Here is a 21,774-nt window from a genome sequence, read left to right as displayed (position 1 = left end):
AATACCAGATAGATTTTGTTCGGAGGGTAGATTCATGGTAGCTCAGCCCAGATGGTTTGATGCAGCTTCTGATGCCTGAAGGTGACTGGAGAGAGGGACAAATAAGGCCCGGGGACGGCAGAAAAACAAGAGGGAATAATTAGAAGGACGGGATGTGACAGACAGATGGAGCGAAGACGGGAGGAAGACGCAGAACGAGAAGGCGAGAAGTCAAGCGGAGGAAAAAAACCCGAGTCGTGTGCAGCAACGAATGAGCCGTCTGGGTCGATAGCACCAAAAGTCAGGATCGTCACGTCATCGCGTGCCTTTAAAAAAAATGACCATGTGACTCGGTTCGTAAAGAGGACAATTTGTCCTTCACGGCCACTTTCTTCACTTACGCCTCAGACAGGAAAATGTCGTTATCTGGGCTTCAGCTGATGTAAAAGTGGAGTTATTTGTCTCTGTCAGACGATGTGCCCTGTTAGCGTCTGCTGGCCGACCTGACTCCAAATGTTCTTTGTTCTGTTTTCATCTCTTTATCTTTTCCTTTGAACCTTGATTGCTCTTTTACAGCTCTGCCTTCTCCCTCCCGACTTTTCTTCTCACCTCTCCGAATTTCCTCCGGCAGGTTTGGAGAAAGTCGGCCGCGACTCCAGCTACGAGCAGGAGGGAAAGGTCCAGTTTGTGATGGACGCCGTGTACGCCATGGCCCACGCCCTGCACCGCATGCATCGGGAGCTCTGCTACGGATACCCGGGGCTCTGCCCGCGCATGGCTAGCATCGACGGCAAAGAGCTGCTCAGCCACATCCGCGCGGTGAACTTCAACGGTAAGTCACGACCCTTGAGCCAGTCGGGTATTCCTCCTGACCCCAACGCCACCTTTAGCTGTGTCACATCGTGTGTGATTAGCCGTCACGCCAAAAAGGGAATATGGTTGTTTCCGATACAGCTGGTTAGCGGGACTTCAATGGTGCTACCCGACTCTTGGGCTCTGGACTTTGTTTCACACTTTCCATCGCAAAGACTACCGATCGCGGGTTCTCCGACTTTTCGGTTCGCTTTTGGAGCTCGAGACCTTTGCTAAGTCCCCAACGGCCCACACTTCCACGCTTCTCAACACCTCTGTTTTATTGCCTAAGAGGGCTTTTCAGGGGAAAAACATTTAAGTTTAAAGGAACAAATTAGAGGATTCAAGTGCTTAGACAGGGTGCACTAATCCTGCGGTATTTATCCACCCTGACGCGACTGATTTGGTTCATACTCGATCCCGAGCCGGCTCTTGTCTAATTTGTCTCATTTTTGCTCCTCACCTTTGTAAGCCGACATCTTTGCCAAAAGACCTGGTTAAATTTCAGCTAATTTGCTCTCGTATCGATCCGCCGTATCACCAAACTTCTGTTCCTCCCTATTTTCATTTCCTCTTCAGTATTTTCTTTTGCTGCCAACAAAATTCCGAGTGGGCGAAAAGCATTTCCTCATTTCCTCCTAAACAACATCAGAAGCCTCATTTGAATATTCTCATATTAACACCCTTTTCGCTCCGTCCCCGCTGCGGCGTGTACCTGCTGTTCCCTCAGTCTTTTCATTTCCTGTGTTCCCCTGTCAGATATTCTGCGTTGTGAATGAGGGATAACGAAGCGGCGACGGAGGGAAGCCTGGTTGTGGTGGTAGAGACGGTGCGTGACTGGCACAGGGCTGGCCAAACGAGTTAGCCTTTTATTTTGCCTCCATAGCCGTCTCTCACTCAAGAAGTGTCACAATCCGGAGTATTGATCAAAGGACATAAAAGCGCTAACGGTGCTAAAACGCTGGCTTGTTTTAACGCTATTCATCCATTAAAACATGGTGAAATACCCCTGATCCACCACTTTTTTGTCTGTCACCACATCAAACGCCCACATTTGTGGACTCTATGAGCGGTATATCCTCGCCATGCTAGCAGGACCTTTGAATTCACCAAGTTGGGCTGATTAAAGCAGAAAGTTGCCTGGATTCCTCCGGTTGTTATTATTATAAAGCAGGTTTTGGAACCGTGGAGCATCGTCTCATCAATGTTTCAAGCAGACGGTTACAGGCTAACTTTATTTCAAAACAGTTAGCTTCTGCGCCTGTCACTTGAGTGTTTTCGAAATGCATAAATGGGTCCCCGGAGGTTTTTAGCTTTGTTGCTACTACTACTAGAAACTGAGTTGGCTTTGTCTTATCCGCCCCCCCCCCCAACAAAAGTGTTGCCATTTCTGAATGAAGCCTTGTGAGACGCCAGAAGCTGCTGGTTCACCTCTAGCTTGGCTTCTTGACACTAAAGAACTCCTTACGATTTGTGATGCTGCATATTTTATAGCAAATCCTTGAGCTGCAACTTTTTTTTCTCAAATGGTACTTGTTTGTTGCATGTTTCCTGAATTTTACTCTGACTTTGTTTGAGGTCTATAGTCAAAGTCATGATTTGGGCATGTTTTGATGATATTTACCAACTTTATCAGCGGTAGCTGTCATGCTGTGCACATATTGAGAAGTCATGCTACGCTAACACTGATAAACTGGGGGAGAGAACATGTTGCCTAGTGACACCAAAACTGAAAAACAGATGGACGACGGCTTAATCTCTGCTTCTGTCTCGCAATTTCCACATCAATTTTTCAAAGGCTCATAATAATGTTGACAAACTGCGAAATACGGTTGCGAAATACCGTTCCTCACACGGAAACGTATATCCGCTGCATCTGTACAAGGAAGATTGATGGTGTTTGTTTGGCTCCTTGTATTGCTCACTTGTGCGGGAATTAAACGCCTTTATGCGCACTTTAAATCTCATCAATGTCTGCCTCACATTTGCCGCACAAAAGAACAATAACGAAGCAAGTATTGAGATCTTTATGCTGTTATGAAGAAGAAGAGATCCTCGTTGTTTTCTCCCTGGATCATACCAACTCGCTACCAGGAGGGAACCAAGCCGAATTAGAGACGGGGATGACTCCATTGGTGGAGGAGCCACCTCGCTAGCGGAATCTGGGGAGTGTCCAGCAATTCACGACATTTGGATTGTGAGCTGTTGCTCAGTGTAGAAAACAAAAGAAATAAAAAGAAAGATTGGAGATTTAAACAAGTTTAAACAGACTTCAGTCAGCAAACAGAGGTACCAGCAGAGGGGCACATCTGGAAACAGTTGCTACACAATCGCAGCGGTCCTGTTTGCTAACACGTGCTTCAGCACCCTCTGATGTCCACCAGACCCCCTCTGACACACACCCAGGTCAACCAGAGAGGCTCGTTCCATCAGAGCCTCTCTCCTGTCGCTGTATTGCTCCTCTCTTCCTCTTTCTCAACGCCGCCTCTCTTTGCCGTCCTCTGTTGTCTTGTTTTTCCAAGTTTTGTGTCGCTCTCTCGGAGCTCTCTGGTTGCCATCACTCCCACATTTCTAAAGACACTGATTCATCAGGAAAAGCCTTTTCTTATTGGTTGGTACGAAGTAGCAGCAAAACTTCAACTGCTGAGGTCTTTAGAGACGGAAATGATTAGGTGGGTTTGTCATGTGACCTTATTACAGACGGTCTCTACCTGGAGACGAGTCAGATGTCACGGCAACAGCTAACTAATTAAAGCCGCCCGACTCGGGAACATTGACCCTCCAGTCTAGACCCAGAGAGTCAATATTTCGTGGCTGATGAGGCTCAATCTCTTGTAATAGTCACAGAGAGGATGGAACGGTGCCGGAGGAGGAACTCATGTGAAGACGAGGGGCCTGAGCCCGCATTAATGATGTTGGGCAGATCGAGTGGAAGGCCCGAGAGGCTAAATAGGAGTGGAGGTGCTTGCAGTAGAAGTGTCCCTAAACGCGTAACAGGATCTGGAAATGGATGCAGAAATTTGGTGGAAAAAAGGTGGTGGGGGCACTATGCTGTGGGGACACTTGATCCAGACCTTCAAGGGCCCCTAGACTGGGCTGAGGGGTCCAACATGATCCTGATGGTGGAGTAGCAATCCTGGCCAAACACGTTTGACCCATCGAGTCCGGTTTATTTGTGGAACTTTAATGTGTCTGGTACATTTTCCTGGTCCAGTACGAGTGTAAGAGGCGTGTAATTACATGGTCTTAACATGTGAACTATTTTAGATGTGTTTAGAAAATGGTTAAAAACAACCCCAACAAAGTCATTAAAGCCTGAGCCAAACACCAACAGTATGGGTATGTCCTATATCAACAGGGTGTCGTGTTGGTAGCCACACTGGACTACACCTGGTCTCAGGGTAATACCAGGACCAGCCAGCAGGGGAACAACTAGCTCAGAAATCCGCCTGTGTGGGTTCTCTCTGTGGAGTCCAGCTTCCTCGCACAGTCCAAAGACATTCGGGACCGAACGGTGACCCTAAATTGTATGAATTTATGCATGAATGAGAGTGTGAGCGGTTGGTTGTTAGCCTTACATGTAGCTCTACAAGTTAGCCCTGCAGTGGACGGATGGATGTGGACTGTTTCTGATGTGGTGACCAGTCCCAGTTTTGTAGCGCATATATTTGCCATTCATTTGTTCCTTGATGTATCATAACTGACATTTAAATGGAACAGAAAGAATGCCTGAAAGGGATACATCAAACTTCACGAGGGCACGGTGACCAGGAACCAAAAGTAAATGTGAGTGACACGTTAACATATCCAGCTGGAGGAGAACAGGCAAACACAAAGGCAGACGCTGTCAGAGTGAGGAGTTAAGAAGTGGAACCTCGCTGGGGTCAGAGCGACCTTAGAGTCGGTAAAATAATGGAATTGTTGCCGTCTAAAGTTGGAGAGTAAGAAACCTGCCACGTTTAAAAGAATGCAGATCCAACCGAGGCCTCCTGAGATGCCAGGATAATCCCCTCTTTACTACCTCCCGCTCATCTAACAGGAACTTGTTTGGTGATCAGTAACCAACAGTCGACCCTCAAGCTCTTTAGCTTTTACGCAGCCCGCGACCTGAATAACGTAGAACACAACTCCATGGTGTGTCCATCATTCTCGCATCTAAATGAACATTGAGGCCTCAAAATCCCAAACCAGCAACTGTAACTCAAAGGGAGGCTTAAGGAGAGTTTATTGTGGGGCTGTGATGTTCAAATAATTTTGATGACTAAAGTGAGAGAAATGTGATATATACTGTTGCATACCTGCAAGACTGCCCTCTAGTGGTCTGGAGGGGTAGTGCGAGGACTCATTTTAGTGTATTACCCTGTAATAAAAGTGACTGCTGTTACATCCATACTCCACCTCATAATTACACCCTTTCCCTCTTATTTTCTTGAGGCCTTGTTTCCTTTTTGTTTGTTCTTCCCCTCCCTCACGTTATTCCCTCTAAAGTGTATTTCCATCCCGTTCGGGCTGCTTTGTCTCTTTTGATCAGCTCGGCGTTGCCCTCTTCCTCGCACCCCCCCCCCCCCCCCCACCCGCAGATGGAGTAGATGAGTTTTCTCTAATTACCGCTTATTGTGTGTGTTTAATGCATAAACTAGTTTGTCTCTTTTTAGCCGTTTTCTCCCTCCCTTTGTTGCGGCGGCGCCTGCGTCTCACTGTCACCATTGAGCCCAATTGTTTCATTCCTCTGCACAGAGAGGACCATTAAGATCTGGATCCTTGTTTCAAACGCGCATTGTTTCTTTTGTCTGTTCCATTATCTGTCGGCTTTGCCGAGGCACTTCTCGTCTGCCTCCTCGTCGGCTCAGACAAGGCCCAGTGATACCGGAGGGGCGGGAGGGATTCCTTTGAAAACATGCAGATGAAGAGCGGCGAGGATACGTTCCGTGATAAGAGAGAGATGCTTTTGAAGAGGAGAGCATTCCAAAACCACTATGGGCTGGGCGGAGGAGGGATGCTTCCGCTAAACCAGCTCGGAAAACTCGCGAGTTCTGTTCCGGTCTCTGGCGTGCCGAAAACAAGTTCCGGCTCAAGGATTCCTGTTTCTGTATCTTTGTCTCTTTAACTGATTGTGTCATTTAAGATATGAACGTGTTTTACACAGATGGGAGCATGATGTCACACACACACACGCACACACACACACACACACACACACACACTTGTTTTATTCCTGGCTCTACTTTTTGCCTCCTTGTCATGAACATTTTGTCTCTTCGATGAAGCGGGCGAGGCCAATGGCTCCGCAGCTCTGATGCTTTTTCCACTTGAACTCATTTATTTAGCGCTCCCTCCATCCTTTGTTCTCTTTGATTTATCTGACTACCAAATTCCGGTTCCAGGGATATTCCCGTCCTCTGTCTCCATCGCCGGGGGGGGGTGTTCAAGTCTCAGCTAATTGATATCCCCTCACATTCTCTTCCTTCTCTCTCCAATTCTGTCGCCTTGTTCTGTCACAAATTTGGAGTTTTCTTGGCTTCCATGCTAGGTGATATTGTGCGCGTCCTTCTCGTTTTCCCTTTCATGTTTGGCGTTAGCTTCAGCCATCACAGACGGCTCACGCAGACCTGCTTATTCCTCTTTTATGGGGCTCAGTCTTCCTCTGTTACTTATGCCCCTCCTTATTCTCCTCTTCCTCGTCTCTGAGTGACAGTAAAGTGTCGCTGGCATTCCACATTTCCTCTCTCTCTCTCCGGTTTAATCCGGTTGACTGTCGTCAACATTAAATATATTTGAACTTGCAGCTCTATCGGCTCTTCATCTACTCCGTTTCACTGGCCTCTTTTTCCTCTGTCTGCCAGCCGATATTCAAATCAGCGCCGCCTCCGTTTGACGTTTTCTTATCCCATTAAAAAAGTGCCGCCAACCGCGATCTTCTGTCTGGGATCTGGAAGAGGAAGTTGCCGGGTTTCTGGTGGTATCAGAGAGGATCCCGAAAGGGAAGCAACAGATTCTGTAGAACAGCGGCCGCCGCCTCTGTTGGGTGAGGAGACGTTGCGTTCGCTCGAAGACGCTTGTGCTGAGTTCATGTCAGAACGCCGCCTTACTGCCGAAGTCGGATCACCTGGGGGATTAGAACAAGTACAAGAAAGTATCAGCTCGTACTCGGTTTGTTCTCGTTAGCATTTCTTTCTCACTCGACAACTCCGACACTCATTTCTGTATTTTTATTCGTTTTTCATTTACCTGATTGATGCGTCACACCTTTGCCTCAAGTGGGCGTTAGCCCAAGTTTACATAGTCTAACTCCAATTATGACTTAGCTTTTATGCTAAACGAAGGCTAACAGTTCACGCTGCTACATGATAGTAGAGGTGGCGGCACGGCCTCATCGAGTCTTTTTAACCGCTTTATTCCCTTCGGGATCACGGGGAGGGTTCGCGATGGGCAAAGGCTCGGTGCCTTGCTCAAGGGTACCTCGGCAGTGCTCTGAAAGTGTTCTGGCTCCCCAACCGTCTCGATCCGAGGACCCTCAGCCCAGCAGACCGAGCTACCACCACTGTGGCTCATACAGCAGCTAATTCAGCTTATTGGTCAAAGCGGGAACCTTCACATCTCTCGGAAGCTAACGCTCGACAAAATGCTGAGTCGCGCTAAAACTGGATAGCAAAGCACTCGACAAATGATTAAACACATTTTATATCGTGGAATTGCACCATCTCGTGTTTTTGTTTTGATTGGAACGGAAGGATTGAGGGCAGCTAACAGCGAGTGTCCTCTGCTAAAGTGCAGAACTGATGAGAGGTTCGCGGCTACGCTCTTTCCCGCCACAATGAATAGATGTTTCCTGCCTCTCTCACACCTTTTATATGTGGGCGCAGAGATTGCTGCGGAACTATAAAAGCTCAGAAAATTGCTGCTAGGTGATATAAACTGTGTAAATGATACGATCTCTACTCAAGGTAACCGCGACGCTCTGAGCTTTGGCTCCCTCTTAGCCGCTGCTAGCACAATACAGATGAGGACAAGTTTGTTGCCTCAACGTTACGGAATCATGGGAAGAAGAGGAAGCAAAGATGATGATGAGGAGGAGGAGGAGAAGAGCAGCACAGAGGGAACGAGAGAGGACGGTCAAAGTAGCGTTCCTGAAGCACCTGGGGAGTCGAAACAGAGCGAAGTGCATGTGGACACAGACGCGACACAAATATGCTAAGTTTGTCCTGGGCCGTGTGTAGCGCCTCGCTTCACCTTTACCTCAGTAATGCCACCAATCAAAGCAGTGGATCACTTCTTTGATCCTCTCTTGAAAGGGTGGCGGGACGTGATCCCATCTCACCCTGACTTTGGTCACCTGGACGATGTTGTGCTACGTTTGTTTTTAGCATTTCTCTCTATCTCCCCCCTCTCTCTCCCCTCTCTCTCCCTCTCTCTCCCCTCTCTCCCCCTTTCTCTCTTTCCCTCTCTCTCCCCCCCTCTCCCCCTCTCTCCCTCTCTCTCTTTCCCTCTCCCCCCTCTCCCCTCTCTCTCCCCCTCTCTCTATAATCAAGTTTGATTTTTCCCCTCATGAATTCTGTCTGTATTTTCTTTCCTGCCTCCCCAAACCTCCATATTTTGCTCCTCTTCTAACATTCAAGGCTCAGATCTCTTCCTCTCCTCCTTCCTGCCGTCATCTTTCAATCCTCTCAGTATTTCTCTGCTTCTCTTCGGCACCATTTCGGTGACTTATCGTCCACGGATGCTATTAGCATAATGCAGCACTTCCACCGGATGTGAGCCGTCATACCGTTTCCTTTTCGCCAGGTTCTGCAGCTTGATTTGATCGTTTTGCTACACGACCCCCCCCCAAAAAAAAAAGCAATACAGAGGATGAAAGATAAACGCTATTATTTCTGTGGAGACAAATCAGTTTAGCTTCGTGTACGAGAGCAGCGTCTTTGCCCTGCAGATGCACCATTTTTGCCCTGGAAATGCTCGAAATTCCCGGGTCGACCTGTATGATCACGGAGACAATGACAGTTTTTAATTGATTTTTGCATTTTTGCAGCAATTTATGCTAACAAACAACACTGTTGTGCTATATGGAGACACTTTTAAGACATTTTACCCTGTTTTTGCCCTCTAAATTCCTGTTTTACATCTCATCTGTTGCCAGGAAGCGCCGGAACTCCGGTGGTTTTCAACGAGAACGGCGACGCTCCGGGGAGATACGATATATTCCAATATCAGATCACCAACAGGTCCACGACCGAGTACCGGGTCATCGGCTCCTGGACCAATAAACTCAACCTAAAGGTGAGCTGAACGCCAACGAGCTCAGACGGGCTCTGATGGTTTCACGTGCGCAGTTTTACGCTAATTCCCTTTTGGAAGAGGCGCTAGCTCCTTGGCTAGTTTCTCGTCTTCGCCGACGCCGAACAAACGACTTAATCGTCACCAGCTGAACTCAAAAGTCGCTCAGAAAGTTGCGCTTTTACAGTCGAGCTCTCGTTAACGTCCGCAAAAACACGCAGCGAGAAAAGAGCCGGCAGGACCGCGAGCTGATCCAGCCGGGGTTTGACTCAGTGACTCGCGTTCTCCGACTTTTCCCGCTGATGTCGCAGGGCTCCGAGTTCCAAATCCACCCAGGACTTCATTAGAGGCGCGCGATGACAGATGAGAAGACTAATAGACACAAAGTGCTTTCTGGCTGATGGACGGCTTTGCTGACTGGGAGGGAAGGAGAGCGAGGAAACAAAGGACGAGCCGTCGTTAATACACACGCCATCGGGCGCGTCGACAGCTGAGAAATTGAGATATGGATCCGATTTGTTTAACGGCGGAGGGTTTGAAGGTGCAGGTGAGGCACAAGAGGCGCCGGTGGCTTCCTGGAACAAACTGTGCTAAATTAAAACCAAGAAATGTCATAAAAAAAGGCCGTAAAAATGCAGCGAAGGATGCAGGTGCTGCCCCCTTGTGGTGACAGGAAGGGTCGTCGGTCGGTTCTCTGTGTGGGATTTGGCGGCTTCTAGTGTCGAGAATGCAGATATATTCCGAAAATAGCGGCAACGTTTGATGGTGGGAAGATAAAAAAAAAGTGAATATGTTGACTTTTCTGTCGCCGGTGGAAACTGAGCGGCATTTAAAAAATAATGGATAAGGACGCGAATCAATATTCAAACGAATATCTTAATTAGACGGGGAGAAAAATGCACCAATTAGCATGCTAATCTTATCCTACAGGTTGAAAATCATTCTGTCAATGGAATATTTAAAGACATCCACAGCTTTTGGTCGTGATTGATTCGGAATAATTAAAGGGATGAAATACTGGGCCTCTCGTTACCGTTGCTGGATACCATCTCCTTGCGTGTCAACAAAAGCGCTAAATCCGTTGCCGTGACGACGTAACGTGGTCACCAGCAGCCATTCACGTCCTCCTCCTGACGGATAAATGTGCAGCACCAAATCAAATTAAATCAACGTCTCGTCTCTCCAGCATCAGTTCTAATGAACGTTTGTTGACCCGGTACGTGCTAGCATACAGCGCTACGCTTTACTCAACGCCGCTACGCAACGCGCTGAGATAAACAAACCGCCCACTGGAGAACATATGTGCCCCCCAACACACACACACACACACACACACACAGAGAAGGAAATACAGATGGCCCATTTGTGCCAGATCTGATTATGGTCTGGCTGCTGGCTCCCCGTCATTGGTGTTAGCATTAAGCCCAGCAGTGCTCGCTAATCATCGCCCGATGCTAATTCCTGCAGGTGCATTGCTAACAAGATAAAAAGTCTGGAATCTGGTCCCCTCCCCTCCCGTCCGCAGGTCCAGAACATGCGTTGGAAGTCGGGCGACCCCTCGCTGCCGCCCTCCGTCTGCAGCGTCCCGTGTCGCACGGGCGAGAGGAAGAAGGTGGTGAAAGGTGTCCCGTGCTGCTGGCACTGCGAGCGCTGCGAGGGGTACCACTACCAGGTAGGCCTCGCCATCCCGCAGGTGCTTCATTCCCACTCAGGTGGAAGTCCTGATGGATTTCCCCCAGCAAACGCTTTAAACCGCTCAACGCTAAGCGCTAAGAGCTATTTTTCTATGTTTCGGTGGGATTAATGATTGATCGCCGCAAAGAAACCCACAAACAAGCAAGTTTAAGTTGCCTCATTCATTCTGAGCCTGTCGGAGTCGGATCCATACTCATTGTGCAGATAGATGGACTGTATTTGCTGTAGATTCCATTAGCTCCTCGACGCGTTTATTTCGGATTTTAGGATTTCAGCGCAGTGAAAACTAGCCAAGCGGCGTGACGCGAAGCCAGGCAGCCGAAGGGCGAGTTGGCCGCCTGCCCCTCTTCTCGCTCCTCTGTTCTTCCCTCATTAATGAGACGGCTTCCAGAGTTGCGCGACTCCGCCGCTCAGCCTGAACTTGTTGGTAAATGAACCATCTGTTGCGACGCCTCCAGATCAAAGCGAAGGGGATTTACAGCATATTAGCATAAATAGGTTTAGCGCATCAAGAAGTTTCAGGAGCTAATTTAACCGTATGAGAGATGTTCGCCAGGCTTCCTCGCCGGCTCTTTATCGGCCTTGACGAGACCCCGTCGTGCTAATCCGTCTCCCCGCAGGCTTCCGAGTTCACCTGCGAGCTCTGTCCCTACGAGATGCGACCCGACGCCAACCGCACGGGCTGCGTCCCGATCCTCATCATCAAGCTGGAGTGGCACTCGCCCTGGGCCGTGGTGCCGGTCTTCATCTCCATGCTGGGCATCGTCGCCACCTCCTTCGTCATCGTCACCTTCGTGCGCTACAACGACACGCCCATCGTGCGAGCGTCCGGGCGGGAGATGAGCTACGTGCTGCTGACGGGGATCTTCCTGTGCTACGCCATCACGTTCCTGATGATCGCCACCCCGGACGTGGGCGTGTGCTCCTTCAGGAGGATCTTCCTGGGCCTGGGGATGTGCTTCAGTTACGCGGCGCTGCTAACCAAGACCAACAGGATCCACCGCATCTTCGAGCAAGGGAAGAAGGCTGTGACGGCGCCCAGGTGAGCCCAGAGCAGCTCGCTATCGCCCCCCTGTGTTCAGGAAGGCGCCGCGCGCTCAGACCCGTCCTCCACCTCTGCTCGCCATCATTATTCATCGCTTCTTTTTCCTCCATTATTCATGAGAGTCGTGAACTCCCCCTCACTTCTTGTGCTGTTTCCACTTAGCAGCTCAAACGTTAGCGCTCAAAAACCACTTCCCTTCCCCATGTTTCCTCCCCAGGTTTATCTCCCCCGCCTCCCAGCTGGTCATCACCTTCTCCCTCATCTCCATCCAGCTGCTGGGGGTCTTCGTCTGGTTTGTGGCGGACCCCCCTCACACGGTGGTGGACTACGGCGAGCAGCGCACCCAGGACCCGATGGCGGCCCGCGGCGTCCTGAAGTGCGACATCTCGGACCTCTCCCTCATATGCTCCCTGGGCTACTCCATCCTGCTGATGGTGACGTGCACGGTGTACGCCATCAAGACCCGGGGCGTCCCCGAGACCTTCAACGAGGCCAAGCCCATCGGGTTCACCATGTACACCACCTGCATCATCTGGTTGGCCTTCATCCCCATCTTCTTCGGCACGTCGCAGTCGGCAGAACGGGTAGGAGTCGGCGTGTCTGCCGTTGGGTTAGCGTGGCGCTAACGTTTGTGTGAGAGGCCTTTTTGGCCGATAACGATTCGCCCGTTGTTATTAGCAGCTAATGCTGAAGGATTTGCCGCTGTCTAATGTTAGCACGCGGCACAGCACCATCCACCTGCGCTAGCTCGCGTTCAGCATCACCTTCCGCTAGCTCCGTCACCTTATCCCGTGTGGAATCGACATGCTCAAGTGGAGCTACTTCTGCATGTGTGAAACCCCGACGACGGCGCGGTTCATGTGCGATTAGCGCCCCCTCAAGGAGCCGAGCGGTTTGTTTTGATTGGTCGGCCAGCAGCTCTGGGTTTACTCATTTTACTCTCCTTGTCAGGCTAACGCTCGCCGCCGCCACGTTCACAAGGCTGTAATTGTACTTAAAGATCAAAACTGCTTCTCCCTCGAGAGGCGTGTTTAAACTGCGGCTCTGCTAATGGGTTTTGCTCTGGAATCTCCTGACAATCCGCCGCCAGTACAAGGGGATTTTCTGTCTGGCTGATTGACTGGATCCACGGTCTCGGCTTTTAGAGGGTTGCGCTCGAAGCTTATTCCTCCCACCGTCGGTCAATTATTGACGGCCTTGTGATGTGAGATGTAACTTTCACAAGGTTGAGGCGCCTGAGCGGGAGGGAGATAAATACGAGGGATCGCCAATTAATCGCACAGATTTAACTCTTAATGACCAATAAAAATCATTTAAATGACTAAATTTGTACGACTGATGTGCAACCAGGTCCGTTAGCACTCGGTTTAGCACATTCCCGAGGACCCAAGAGGTGTCGCAGTTCTCTGTAAGGCTAAACGGAAGGGCTGTAATGTGGCTAATAATGAGCTAATGTGGCTAATAATGAGCTAATGTGGCTAATAATAGCAGCAGAACCGTGGCGACCAAGCGTGTTTGACTGTTTGTGATGTTCCGCCTCTGCTGACGTAGCATTCCCGTTGCACTGTTGCCAGTTATTAGCGAGAACACAACGTGCACATAAACATCGGCGCCGTACATCCAAAGCTGTTTAGGACAGAAGCGCCTTGAATCCACATCCGACGCCAAAACAGACCGGACCCGCATCGTGGAGTCGGGCGCTTTTCACTTCTCCGGCTCTTCTTTCTTTTCCTTTTCACCTCCGTCGCGTCGTAAAACGCGGGCATCAAAGCCATCGCGGCTAATCGCACATCAGGGAAATCATTGGCTCTCATTCTTCTGGGCGAAACCCTTTAAGTTCCGGAACGTTCCGGTCGGGTTATTGACACAGAACTTTTTCAGCGCTTCTTGAATGACCTCCTCTCTTGCTACCGTTTTCCTTCACCACTCCCAGAAATTATCGCTGTATTAGCATAACACAACACATTTGCTAGCTCCCAACAGGCTGAACTCGAATCACCGCGGGGCTCGCTACAATCATCTCTGTCATCTGGAACACGTGCACGCTCGCAGGGTGAGGGTGCACGCAGAAGCGTCGCGCCGTGTCGACCGTGTCGCGTCCGCCCTGGCTAACCGGAGCATCCGCCGGTGTGCCTGTGCCTGGCTTGTAATTAGAGCCTCCTCTGGAGTGCACGGCAGCTGGCAGAGAGTGCACGAGAGAGGAGCGCACAGGTAATGATGCGGCTGGCTGATGGGGCTGTAACGAGGACGGCTTCATCAGGGCCATCGATTTGGCGACTGGGCTGAACTGGAATTATTTGGTGGGAGGACGACAACGTGGTTTGCCTCATGATTAGCTTGTGAAGTTTTCCGCTGCAATAATAGCCCCTCACCGACAGTTAGCATTAGCGCAGCTGCCATATTGATCGAGGTTTTCTCCCCCCCCCTGAGATGTGCACGCTCTAAAAGGTGTGTGGTGGCGGCTAATTTGTTCGCAGGTGCGAGCGGAGGCTCTGGTAACGCGTAGGAGGCGTTAGCGCCTTCACGGATAAAATGCTACCTCTATTAGCGATGAGCTGGGTCTGAAGGGTTCGTGTGCTGGATCTCAGAGGAGAAGTTTTGAGGGGTGGTGGTCATGCAGGAAACCCCCCCTTCATTAGCCCCCCATCTTCTGACAAACACCCTCCAGAGGGAGGGAGGGAGGGAGGGAAGAAGAGAGGGAGGGAGGGAGGGATGGAGGAAGAGAGGGAGGGAGGGAGGGATGGAGAAGGAGAGGAAGGGAGGGGGAGAGGAAGAGAGATGGTTCTTAACCATCACCAACAAGGGAAGCATTGTTTTGAAATAGGTCATGATTCCACAGAGGCTCCAAACAGCTCCTCCCTCCCCCCTCTCTTTCTCCCCCTCTCTCTCTCTTTCTTCTCTTCTTCTTCTCTCCTTATCTTCATGCCCCCCCCACGAGCCTCCTCACTCTCCGCCAGTCTCACAAACGGCCGCCCGACCATCTCCTGCCCCCAGTAGACGAGCAGCTAGCCGCCGTTAGCTACAACGCACGTGCACACACACACACGGTTCACATCCCTCTGGAGGATCGGGACCAATATAAGCAACATATCGGCCTCTCGACGGGACGTTTGAGTAGAAACCCCCCCCAGACATCAGTGGTTCCCCTCTCATGTGACTGCCCCCCCCCCAGGGACTCATTGACTGACAGAACATGTCTGTTGTGTTTGAAAACAGACACATTTTAAGCGTTTATATTGTTACGAATTCTCATCGACGCAGACGGATTCTGTTTGGTCAGACAGGAAGTTCCGCCCACCTGTGGAGCTCAGCACCTGTGGCTGACGCCGGTGCTGCTCCGCACACCCTGGACGGACACATGCTGTAACTTTTGTGACAGCGATCCCCGGGGGGGGGGGGGGCTGTGTAAATACTGTGAAGCTCCGGTTGGATGAAGAGGAAAAAGGTTCTTCGGGGTCCTGCTGGGATTCTGTCGTCTGACTGAAACGGGAGGGAGACAGACAGCGAGTGTCAGATCCCAACATCAAACCGCGGGATGTTGAACGATCTGGGGGCCCCGGGGGGGAGGGGTGGTTGGGGGGGGGGGGGGGGGGGGGGGCGCCACGCTGCGCCGCTCGCGGGCAGGATCGCAGACGACGGGAGAGTCACAAACGGAAAAGAAAAGAAAAAAACCTCTGCTGAAAATTCCCTTTTCAAAGTCTTTTTCAAACCGTGTCGTTTCGCATCTGCGCGCGAGCTAGCCGTCGCTGCTAGCCGTTGCTGCTAGCTGTTGCTGCTAGCTGTTGCTGCTGAGCGGATCGCAGCTCGGCCCAGTTCCGTCCGTCCGACCGACCTGAGGCCACTTGGCCTCAAACACACACTCCTGCACGTTCCTCCTTTTGGAACAAACATCATCGGCGCTTCTTTTCTGCGTTAGCGCCATTTTTTTTGCATTAGCGATTAGCATGCTAGCCCGGCGAGGCAGTTTTTTGTGGAACCTGTTTTCCATCTTTGCGGTGAACGACCCGAGTTATTGGACTGTGCATAATCTCAGTGGGAATAAACAGCCACACAGAGGTTGTGACTGTTTTGCTTTGAGCCTGTTTAATATTAAAATCACAACCGGGTGTTTTGTTATCCGGCGCCGGCGGAGACGCCTCTGTGACCTCTGTGACCTCCGCCTGGACGCCGGCCACTCCTGACTCTGCCGTGTCCTCACCAGGTGTTTTAATTGTCCAGGGCTGTGCAGAACCATGTGTGCAGAGGGACCCGAGCCTTCTCTTATTCGAGACCACACCGCCCTCTAAGGCGGTGAAGTGTCGGCCAGGCTCCTCGAGAACCTGGACGTTAGCGAGAGTCACGCTAGCTGGTTGTGGCAGACTCGTCCCTGTGCACGCTACGGGACTGGTTCCTAACATTGTGACCCGTTATTTAATACCAAAGAAAGATAAAGGCTTTAGCTTATAGTATTTTATTGTCAGGGTTGAAATCTAATACAGTATATTATAGTGGGTAACAGCATTAGCATGGTAGCACTTTTTTGTCCCAGTAGGATATTTAATGTGAGTCCAGTAAAGTCCAGTTTAGCTTTACTGACACACAATTTTGAGGTATTACGAGTAGCTCCAACAAGGACAGACGAGGGTCTTGGTTGAAAAAAGGATACTGAATCAGTGTTAGCTTGTTTTTTTCTGAAATACTGACAAGAATTAACACAAAACCAGACATGTTTAAGTATGGTTGAGGTCTCAGCCCAATTGTTTCGTGTCACATGACCCTCTTTTCTTAAAGTGTGGGTGAATTCAGCTAATTAGCTTCTGACATCGCCTTCGCAGGCTATTATCTGTTCCTAAGCTAGCTAGGTGGTCGCGCTACAAAGCCTCCTGGGGCCACCAGCATCTCCCCGGAGACGTATTTCTATATTTAATCCCCCCCTTTAATTAAAAATATACACATACATGTCTTTGAAACGATTCTCAAGCTGAAACTGTTTGAGAAACCTCAAGGGGAAATGCTACATGCAGCTAACCGGAGCTAAATCTCCACTTTCCGAGGAATAGAGCGTTCGTACCGACACCGCTAACTTTCGGCTATTATCAGTTGCAGACAGCAGGTGGACGGACGACACTCTGAGCGTAAATAAGAGCGGGAAAGTTCAACCAAAGGTGACTGGACGTTATCGCACTAGCATCCGCGCTTAGCTGAGTTTTTCTTTTTTTAATCTATAAATTAAAACAACTTGGGAGTCTTCCTGAGTGGCTCCGGCTCCGGATCATTATCCCTGTGCCCGTCTTCCCTTTGGCAACTGTCAGCAGCATCACTTCGCACCTCTGGGCAGCTGTGTGCCCGCTCTTCTTTTCTCTATTTCTGTGAGGACCAACTGTGAGAGCTGGAGCGTGATAGCATGTCGGTTTCTGGAAAAAACCCGATCCGACTCAACATCCGAACGCTTTAGATACGGAGGTGATTTAAGCTGACCGGAGGGGAAAAAAGAGGCTAGTTACATTTATTTGTTTATTTATTCATCTTTTTAATTTAGAGCTGTTCCCGTTTTTTTTTCCGGTTAGATTGACAGAAATCCTGGTCCGGTTTTGTCAGAAAATCGTTCGTTTCACATCAGCAGTTATGGGAATGCTGGTTATGGAACAGCCCAGCGAGGCGGCTGCCCCAGAGACCAGTGTTCCCAGTGGCGCTCTGAGCTGGTGAGGCTTTCCTAGATGCCCCAACCTTGTCTGGAGCTCCCCGGTGTTTCAGGAAATTGTGTCCCAACGGGTAAATCCTCCAGCTGAACGGTTGTGTTTAGCCTTCCGAGCGTACTCGCACCCCCCTCCTCTGCAGCTCCCATCACCACTCACAATGTTCCTCTCGCTGTCTCCTCTCAGATGTACATCCAGACCACCACCCTGACCATCTCCCTCAGCCTGTCTGCCTCCGTGTCTCTGGGAATGCTCTACATGCCCAAAGTCTACGTCATCCTCTTCCACCCAGAGCAGAACGTTCCCAAGCGGAAACGGAGCTTCAAGGTGAGAATTTTGACCCCACGTTTCACTGAAAAACTGGCGCCGAGGCCACCAAATCCAAGGTTGACGAGAGCTTGCTCATTCGAGAGCTGGCTCATTAGCTCCTTGCTAGCTTTAGTCGAATGTCTTTGAGGTCATTATTCCTAATTTTGGGGGGGGTTAAGGGTCATCATTGATGCTTGCTCCAAATTGGCTCACCTCCAAAAGTTACGCAAGCTTTGTTCGGAACAGTTTGGCGCCGGTTTCTGGCGTACGGAGTCTCGCCTAAAGTAGTCAAAGGACTGACGCTAAATACCGATGCTACGTTCAGGGTTAGCGCATCAAAAGCGCCAAGATTGTGACTTTTGGTTGGTTGGGAGCGGTTGAGGTTACACTGCAGAGGGTCACCTGACTTTATATCGCAGGCAATCGTGACGGCCGCCACCATGTCGGGGAAGCTGAGCCAGAAGGGGGGAGACCGGCCTAACGGGGAGGTGAAGACGGAGCTGTGTGAGAGCATGGAGACCAACAGTGAGTAAGAGGACACCAGCTTTTTATGACTACACATATAAAGAAACAGACCCAGTTTCAAGAGTTTCAGATATAAAAACGCACGACAAGAACTGAGATTCCAAAACAGTTGGAAGCATCAAAGAAAAGTCAGGAAGATCAAATCAGGGTCTCCAACAGATCAAAGTAAAATCACACCAACGGCTTTAAAATGTAAAAAAAAAAAGAAATAAATCCAGAGCAGCGAGCGTCCCGGAGCTTCATCCGCAGGATGCAGGTGAATCCAACATTTGGCAGAGTGTGTAAGTGGTGTTGAGAGCCGGTTTTTCTTCCGTTACACACTTGGATACGCGGAGTCGGGCCTTTTCTTGCGCTGTTCTGTGGGAGAATAAAAGGATCCAGAACCGCCGGGGCAAAGTTGTCCTGTCAGCACTTTATTAGCATCGCTGAAGACGGCGGGTCACAGTTCATTCATTAATTCCACACTCAAACTGCTTCGTCATCATCCTCCCGCAACAACCTAAAAGTCATCCCGCTTTGCCCGACGAACGTTTCGTTCGTTAGCAGCCTTTACTTTTCTCTGCCGCCTGACATTTTCATAGAGAGCACTTTAAGGAAAAAAAAAGGTTTTTGGATGCTTTTCAAGCCGACTGGCACTCAACAGTCATTCCTTTTAATCAAGGACCTTTTCCCCCATTATCCCGGCAGCGAGGTGGCAAAGCAGATGTGAGAGACAGAAGGAGAAATATAAAAGCGTGAAAGCGTCGGAGGCTAACAATGGCCGCCGCAAATTGCTGACATTTACTCACGAAGGCTTGAGAGGACGCTACGCTAATGGCTTAGCCAAATATGCCCGGCGTTTCAGGTGAATTGCAGAGGTGAAACTGTTACATGACGGCCTGTTTTCTGTTTCTCCTCCTCCCATCTGTCCATTTGCCCCCCCCCCCTCCCTTGTAGCTTCGTCAACTAAGATGACGTACGTCAGCTACAACAATCACGCCATTTGAAAGGGACCACGGAAGAGGAGCACACGGGCGATTGGGGGAGGGGGAGGGGGGGGCAAGTGTTGTGGGACGGGGCAAAGAGATCAAAAGGAAAGGGATCCGCCTCTCGGAGCCGGCCGGCGGAGGAACCGATGGACCGACCGCCCAACGGAACCCAAGCATGAGACATTTTTTATTGTTCTGCATCCAACCACAGAGAGGTGGGACCTCGTAAACAGCCAGTCGGTGTGTGCCTGCTTTTTCCGCCGCTCTCAGCTCATCGGTCCTGTTACGAACTAACCCGTCTGAAAAAAAAAGAGTACATTCAAAAGACATCGTTAAAAAAAAAAAAAAAGTGACGTACCGTCGGGCACGGTGGTGGTGGACTGAGTCAGTGTTAAAAAAAAATAATAGTAATAATTAAAAAAAAAAAACACATAAAAATCTTAAAAAAAAAAAAAAAAAAAATCCCTGTAGACGTGATATTTCAAAGGGCAACAGTGGGTTCGGGAGAGAGATTTAAAAATATATTTAAAAAAGAGAGACGTAAGAGAAAATCTAACATGTTCGTTGTTAATCTCTACTCGTAAGTATTTTTGTGGTCGTGACGATTTTTTTCATCCTTGTCTCACCATCCGTCCGATGGCTCGCCCTCGCTTAATGAGATACGTGCGTTTCCTCCTGCTGTCTTGGCTAACTGGGTCGTAGCCTGGGGTCGTGAACCTGTCCAACGCCATGGTTGAAGCATGCCGATTTTTATACAAAAAAAAGGAGATTTATTTATAATAAAGGAATGTTTTGCAAATGTGTAGAAGGTTGCTGCTTTCTTATTGGTTCCACTCTACCTGAAGTCGCCGCCTTAAAGTGTCAGTCGAAGCACCTTGACCGCCCCCTGGTGGCCACCTGCAAAGAGCCCCGCCTCTCTGTCTCGTTACACAAGAGGTTTTTTTGGGTAACTGGGAGCAGGCTGTCGTTGTCTGGGGGCCTGACTCTGACCCCTGACTGGGTACGCAGCCATGGCTAGCCTAACCTGGGTTAGGGGTTGCACTTCCTGGTTGCATTTCCCTCAGCAACCTTTTTCCGACTCCCTCACATCTTTTTTTGTAACCTCCTCAAGTGCTTCCCAGAGTTGAGTTCTCTAGACTCCATGAATTATTCACCACTGTTAAACGTTCCAACATCTCATCAGTGCAGCGTTAAGGACCTCTTTGCTGATGTAGGAGTGTGCCTGGAGAAAGAAAACGAGAAAAGGATTCCCCTCCCTCAAAAATACGCTAGCACCTGAATGTCTGAACTTCAGAAGCGCTGGAGAGCCAAGTGAGTAGCCGATAGAAGAGCTCAGCGAAAAAGGTGCTGCTGCTGAAGGTAAATCTGAAAATCGAAGGATTATGACACAAAAGCAGCAACACTCTGGCGGTTAGTGTCGCTCGTTGGCAAAGCTGAATTGCCCTTGAAGGAAAACAATAAACCACCTGCTGCTTTGCTGGAAGGCGAGAGTTGGATTCAGACCCAACGTGTGAACGTGCACGTTAAAACAGCAAAACTGCACGTGTGTTTGCAAGGCAGGTGCTAATGTGCAGCGCGACTTTTGCAGGAGTTGATCCCTCAATCGGCAAACGTAGACTTCAGTTACTCACTCACCCAGATTTTGTTCAGGGAGGAGTTATCCAGTTATCCAGATGTCCAGGTATCCAGTTATCCAGTTATCCAGATATACAGATATCCAGATTTCCAGTTATCCAGATATCCAGTTATCCAGATATCCAGTTATCCAGATATCCAGATATCCAGTCGTCCAGATATCCAGATATCCAGTTATCCAGATATCCAGTTATCCAGATATCCAGATATCCAGTTAACCAGATATCCAGATATCCAGTTATCCAGTTATCCAGATATCCAGTTAACCAGATATCCAGTTATCCAGTTATCCAGATATCCAGTTATCCAGATATCCAGTTATCCAGTTATCCAGTTATCCAAATATCCAGATTCTCTCGTGGTGGTTAGTTTAGCATAGCACGGCTTTACATTAAGGGTTAACATCAACAAAACTACCTAGAAAAGAATCAACAACTCTGAAGCTACAATAACTGATACCTGTTGTTAATGTCAATATTTCTCAGAAATGTACGCAGAGAATGTCTTGACAATGCATAGTTGGACTTGTAGTTCTTTCACCCCCAGTAGTGCCACACCATCTTGTACATTTTGAATGGATTGTTTTGTAAAGTTTACATTTGTTTCATTGATGTACTTCCGTTAAAGTCCGCAGTTGCTAACAATCAGTGTGCTAACAGTCGTGGGCACGACTCATTTGGTTTCTTAACTGGTTTCACTTCAAAAATGAGGCAGGACTCTGACAGAGCCGTGGTTCAAGAGTCGAGTACTTTGGTTACATTTGGTGAAAATGTTCAACTAACATTGGATAAAGTGATTCAGGTTTGGTGGTCAGACGTCA

At 49.4% G+C, this 21,774-nt stretch overlaps 1 protein-coding gene across 4 annotated transcripts in view; it reads left to right on the top strand.

The window, feature by feature from the left end:
* grm8a (glutamate receptor, metabotropic 8a) overlaps window positions 1-19,668 on the top strand; it is a 124,445-nt gene extending 104,777 nt beyond the window's left edge. For 2 of the 4 annotated variants that reach the window (XM_029825744.1, XM_029825745.1), the window contains exons 7-14: window positions 611-811; window positions 8,966-9,105; window positions 10,628-10,774; window positions 11,418-11,839; window positions 12,060-12,426; window positions 17,704-17,844; window positions 18,246-18,351; window positions 19,288-19,337. In XM_029825744.1, the coding sequence (XP_029681604.1) occupies window positions 611-811; window positions 8,966-9,105; window positions 10,628-10,774; window positions 11,418-11,839; window positions 12,060-12,426; window positions 17,704-17,844; window positions 18,246-18,351; window positions 19,288-19,337 (1,574 nt within the window). Of the gene's footprint in view, window positions 1-610; window positions 812-8,965; window positions 9,106-10,627; window positions 10,775-11,417; window positions 11,840-12,059; window positions 12,427-17,703; window positions 17,845-18,245; window positions 18,356-19,287 lie in introns of all 4 variants that reach the window. The other 2 variants (XM_003972901.3, XM_029825746.1) reach the window with 2 other exon arrangements.
* Window positions 19,669-21,774: the final 2,106 nt, after the last annotated feature.

Source organism: Takifugu rubripes, chromosome 18 (assembly GCF_901000725.2).
Source record: "Takifugu rubripes chromosome 18, fTakRub1.2, whole genome shotgun sequence".
NCBI lineage: Eukaryota > Metazoa > Chordata > Actinopteri > Tetraodontiformes > Tetraodontidae > Takifugu > Takifugu rubripes.
The sequence above is the reverse complement of the archived record's forward strand: the minus strand, read 5'-3'. Positions and strand labels throughout refer to the sequence as shown.